This window comes from Berghia stephanieae, chromosome 7, assembly GCF_034508935.2.
Source record: "Berghia stephanieae isolate SIO BIC M18660-M18661 chromosome 7, UCSD_Bste_1.3, whole genome shotgun sequence".
Classification (NCBI taxonomy): domain Eukaryota; kingdom Metazoa; phylum Mollusca; class Gastropoda; order Nudibranchia; family Aeolidiidae; genus Berghia; species Berghia stephanieae.
The window spans coordinates 9,290,520-9,295,947 of NC_088366.1; the positions used below are offsets into that span (position 1 = coordinate 9,290,520).

At 38.5% G+C, this 5,428-nt stretch overlaps 2 protein-coding genes across 2 annotated transcripts in view; both read left to right on the forward strand.

The window, feature by feature from the left end:
- The first annotated feature begins 69 nt into the window (after positions 1 to 69).
- On the forward strand, positions 70 to 4,346 carry LOC144976130 (uncharacterized). Its single transcript, XM_078920310.1, has 3 exons — positions 70 to 270; positions 2,019 to 2,316; positions 3,727 to 4,346. Exons 1-3 carry the CDS (start codon positions 113 to 115, stop codon positions 4,246 to 4,248), a joined length of 978 nt encoding a protein of 325 aa, XP_078776436.1. The 5' UTR covers positions 70 to 112; the 3' UTR covers positions 4,249 to 4,346.
- LOC144976442 (uncharacterized) overlaps positions 4,319 to 5,428 on the forward strand; it is a 1,836-nt gene continuing 726 nt past the window's right edge. The window contains exon 1 of the mRNA XM_078920734.1: positions 4,319 to 4,345. Within this exon, the coding sequence (XP_078776860.1) occupies positions 4,319 to 4,345 (27 nt within the window). The remainder of the gene's footprint in view (positions 4,346 to 5,428) is intronic.

Consider the following 5,428-nt stretch of genomic DNA (forward strand, 5'->3'; position numbering starts at 1 on the left):
CGACCAGCTGAGCTCTAGCCCATCGGTCTTATATATATATATATCTTTTATTTTATTTTGTCTCAGAAAACTTCTGAAGTTGAACGCCAAGATTGAGAGGAAGCACAAAGAGATGGAAGCCGAAGAGATCATCAAGACGCCCTCGGAGACTCCCAAACTGCTACGAACTGTCATCAAAGTGATGGACCCCGACTCCAACATCGTCCAGCATCTAGACCCAAGCATCAAGAGTGGTGAACCGTTCCGTAGAAAAACACCCGCTGTGTCCAGGTAAAACACGGGAGCATTTAAACAGAGCTTAAGTTCGAAGGCCAGTGTGCACCATTGTGCGGCTATAATGTGGTCTAGTTTTATGACACTCGCTTTCGGATCGGAAGGTCCTGGGTTCGAGCCTCGATCGGCGCATACTTGAGTCCTTGGAAAAGCCTCTTTACTCACATTCTCTCACCGTACTCAGGTGTAAAATGAGTACCTGGCCGTTAATAGCATTGTCTATGTCCGAACAAATTGTAACATCGCCTAATAGGCGTCATGTCTCCTTCTACCTGTTACGTGTTGCTTTTGGTCAGGGACCCCTTGTAAACGCTTTGAGCACTTTTAGTGGATATTGCGCTATATAAAAAAGCTCAAGTCAAGCTCAAAAGCTTAATATCCACTAAACGTGCTTAGAGCGCTTAAACAAAAAATGAATATAACAGCTTCAAAAAAAACAAAAAAAAGAACAAAATACCAAACACGGAACGTTTCGGGCTCAAAACCCTTCTTCAGCCAACAACGAAAAACAATACAGACATAAATACATTACAAAATTCCAGATTTAGTATTGTATTTATGTCTTTATTGTGTTTTTTTTTTTTGTTTGTTGTTGTTGTTGGCTGAAGAAGGGTTTTGAGCCCGAAACGTTCCGTGTTGGTTATTTTGTTCTTTTTTAAAGCTGTTATATATTCTTTTTTGTTTATCACATTTTACAGTGTCCACATCTTCTAGCGGCCTAGTATCATTTTAAAGCGCTTACTTAACAAAATGTCGCTACGGCCGTACTTAACGTTTGAGACATTGAGACATTATTCTCTATTGTCTTCTGGCACTTTTCTACTCACTTCATCTCTTGTTGTTACCAACATTAGTGCCTGCTCCACTCACTTTTCTGAATTAAAAATTCACCCCATATACCGAGCATACCAATGTCTCAATCGTTTCTATGTTATATGTTTGTGTTGAGAATATTGGCTATTACTATTAAGCTTAACTGCTGGCCAGGTAATTTCGCGATGGTTGTGTGGCGAACCCGCGGTCTCCAGAAGTCGTGGAAGAGATCTCTAGAAATGACTGAGTTTGATACGAAAATTTTGTATTCGTGGATAGCTCATACGGTAGAGTCACGCTCTCACCGGCCAGGCGGAGTTGTCCTAAACAATAAGGTCGCAGGTTCAAACCCCACCACCGCCGCGAAAATTTTTATTCTCTATTGTCTTCTGGCACTTTTCTACTCAATTCATCTCTTGTTGTTAATAACAAATATCAAACGTTTAGCCTCAATAGGCTTCAGCAGTCATGACGTCACTTCCCTTGTCATGACGCATAGTAACTTAGTAGCTGGTTCTAAACTATCGGAACAATGGCGGATGCCCGTATGAAATACTTCTTCGATGAGCATAAAAGTGTATCCAGAGGAGAAAAACATTATAAAGCTGATCCTGTTTTTACTGTTTTACATTCTGATCACATGACATGTGAAAAAGTTCTCGCCAGTATGAAGAATAAAAAGTACCGACTTTCTTTGTTTAGAACCAAGCTGCTCGTTGCTGGGCTGACGTGACATCAGACTAATGAATCCAATTGTAGACTCCTGTCACTTTATCTTGTGGGGTTTTGTCGTCTTGAAGAATAACAATCGCTTTCGGGCCGATGTACATATTATGTTCAATAATTTTTTTTGAAAACTAAATCACTCAACTTGTGGTCTAAAAACAATAAGAAATAGCCGAATGACGTCAACTTCATTCATTTTATTCCAGATCTCACAGCTACAGGCTGAGCCCAACTCCCTCGGGACTTCAGCATCTGACCCCTCCGAGGTCACATAGCTACCGTCACCGCAGGAGTTCCTCGGCCACGTCTTTGAAGAGTCTCACCCACCTCACCCCCCTCATCCCACTGAAATCCATCAACTCTACCAGCACCACAACTGCCGTTACCACCAACTCCACAATCGCCCCGAGCGCCGGAGCTGGAGATCCGGTCCATGTGGACCGGCTGGATTCTGATGATCAGGAAGAGGAAGAGGAGATAGTTTCCAAGGAAAGCTCGGATGAGGTGTGTAGGACTTTTTATATTTAGCTCTCTCTCTCTCTCTCTCTCTCTCTCTCTCTCTCTCTCTCTCTCTCTCTCTCTCTCTCTCTCTATATATATATATAATATATATATATATATATATATATATATATATATATAATATATATATCCATCCATCCGTTCGTCCGTCCAGCAGTAGTAGTAATGTAGTAGTAGTAGTAGTATATAGTAGTAGTAGTAGTATAGTAGTAGTAGTGTAGTAGTAGTAGTATATAGTTAGTAGTATATAATAGCAGTAATAGTAGTAGTAGAGTTAGTAGTTTAAGTAGTAGTAGTAGTAGTAGTAGTAGTATAGTAGTAGTAGTAGTAGTATGTTGTAGTAGTAGTAGTAGTAGTAGTAGTAGTAGTAGTAGTAGTAGTTGAGAAGTAGTAGTAGTAGTAGTAGTAGTAGTAGTAGTAGTAGTAGTAGTAGTAGTAGTAGTAGTAGTAGTAGTAGATATAGTAGTAGTAGTAGTAGTAGTCTAGTAGTAGTAGTAGTAGTAATAGTAGTAGTAGTAGTAGTAGTAGTAGTAGTAGTAGTAGTAGTAGTAGTAGTAGTAGTAGTAGTAGTAGTAGTAGTAGTAGTAGTAGTAGTAGTAGTAGTTGCTGTTGTTGGTAGTGGTGTTGTCGTTTTTGTTTGTTTGTTTTTTTGTCGTTTTTATTGCTGTTGCTGCTGGTTTCAGTGTGTTTTAGTTGACATTGTAATCGGACAGTGGTTGTTAGTACCTTTTCATGTGAGGTGCTTCGTCGGTATGTGATGGTGTGTATTGGTGCTCTGCGTTTAGCCAGAAAAAAAAAACCATAACATTCGCCAACCTGATATAGCGTGCAAGCACACAAAAACTATCCGTAGCTTTGAACGTTTACAGTCTGATTGATAGAATTTAGTGAGAACTACTCATAAAATTGGATGGCTAAAAACAATAATAAAGAGCTGAGTGACGTCAATTTCGTTCCATCTATTCCTCCAGGCATAGGCTACATTGTGCGCCTATGTGGTCAAGTAGTATGACACTCTCTCTTTCGGATCGGAAGCTTCTGGGTTCGAGCCTCGCTTGCCGCATAGTTGAGTCCTTGAAAAAGGCTCTTTACTCATATTCTCTCACCCTACTCATGTGTAAAATGAGTACCTTGCCGTTAACAGGGTTGTCCCTGTCGGAAAAAAAATATAATACTAATATAGCCTAACAGGCGTCATGCCTTCTATATGGTAGATACGGGTTGCTGTTGGTCAGGGGCCCCTTTTGAGCGCTTTGAGCACGTTTAGTGGATATTGCTCTATATAAAAGCTCAAGTTTAAGGAAAGGTAATTTAATTTACAGTTTTTTGTACCATATTGCAATGAATGTAATTTCTGTATTTATCCTCCCCCCCCCCCCCCCCCCCTTCCAGCTTTCTTTGTCAGAAGTCTTCCAAGACACCGGGGCTGTGAGCAGCTTCAGTGGAGATGATGACGACGATTGTTATGATGAAGATAAGGCAAATATTCACTCTGACGGTGAAGAAGATGAGTTGCTTATCATCGAGGAAAAATATAATGACAATGATGATGATGATGATGCTGATAAAGATAAATTCGTAAAATATAAGATAACGGAAGTAGACAATGACAATGTCAGCCCAGGGACAAAAATCTGCTGGGCGGAATGTGCTCCGATTGGAGGAAAAGAAAACAAACCGAAAGTAGAAGTTTCAATCTCATTAACTCATCGGGATAAAGTGGCACGATTTGACAAGGCCAAAGACCAAAACTTTTCTTTGGAAAAGGAAAAAGTAGCACCGGGAAGAATGAATATCAGGGAAGACGAGAGAAGACAGGGGAGTGACTTAGAGGAAGGATGGAGTGAGAGATCTGTAGGCGGCAGTACAATACCCAATGAGGACAGTCTAGATTCGGGTAGGTATTTGAATTAAATTCCCTATTTTTTAAAATTATTATTTGTTAACTGTTTATTTTTTTATCAAATAAAAAAACTGAACGACTATGTATGAAAGGTGTCAGACGAAGCAAGTACGAAAATACCAACAAAAAAACCAAAAACAAACAAACAAAAAATCACAAAAAATTTGTCTATCTCGACTGGGGATCGAACCTCAGACCTTCTGATTACCGGTCAGACGTGCTACCATTACATATTTATTTTCAATCCCACGATACACTGCACGTTAATTTATTTACAAGAAAAACTCATAACATTCGCCAGCCGGATATAGCGTGCAGCACACAAAATAGGGAACAAAATTGTGATGTCAAAAAACTGGTTCCTACTTCATTGGATGTGTAAAACGGCTCTTGCGGAGGACTGAATGCATATTTTGTATTGCATAATCCATCATCTGGTTTCAGAGTGATGGCATTTTATTTTCTAGTGTAAATATATACTGGTCGTCAATAAAGATCATCCATCCTCGCTCTTTTACGTCCTAATAAACTGCCCATAGATCCTGATACAAAATAACTAAGCTAATCTATTATCCAATACGTAACCTATTCATTATTAATCCTCCAAATAATTGGTTATATACACACTTCCATGTATTTTGGAACCGGAAGAATAGAAGTTGTGACGTGTCCCTTTTTGTAATGAGAAAACTCTTAAACCATTGCGTACTTCTTATATTATAATGACCCAAATTGTTATAGTCTCATTATTGTAAAGCGCTTTGAGCACATTTAGTGGATATTGCGTTATATAAAAGCTCATTTATTGGAATAGAAATGCTCTCAAACCAACGTATGTTTATTTACAAGTCTAATAACTCAAATAAATTGTTAAGGCCTATTGTAGTAGTAATGGATATATTATTCTTAAACCAGAGAAAAATGAAAAATATTGTCCATGTCAACAATGCTAAAGCTTGTTTTGTTTTTGTTTTTTTTTAAACAAAAAATTATTATCTGTGGTTGATTCTGCAAAAACAAAACATGTGCAAGAAGGATGAATGTCCATTCATTCATTATTATTTAATTATTTAGTTATTTATCTAATTTTAAAAAATAAAATTATGCCTTTTTCGCCACGACATCATAAGATATCGTGGCCTAGGCATTCGACGGCGGAATATAGATAACTCATCAAACAAGATGTCTGAT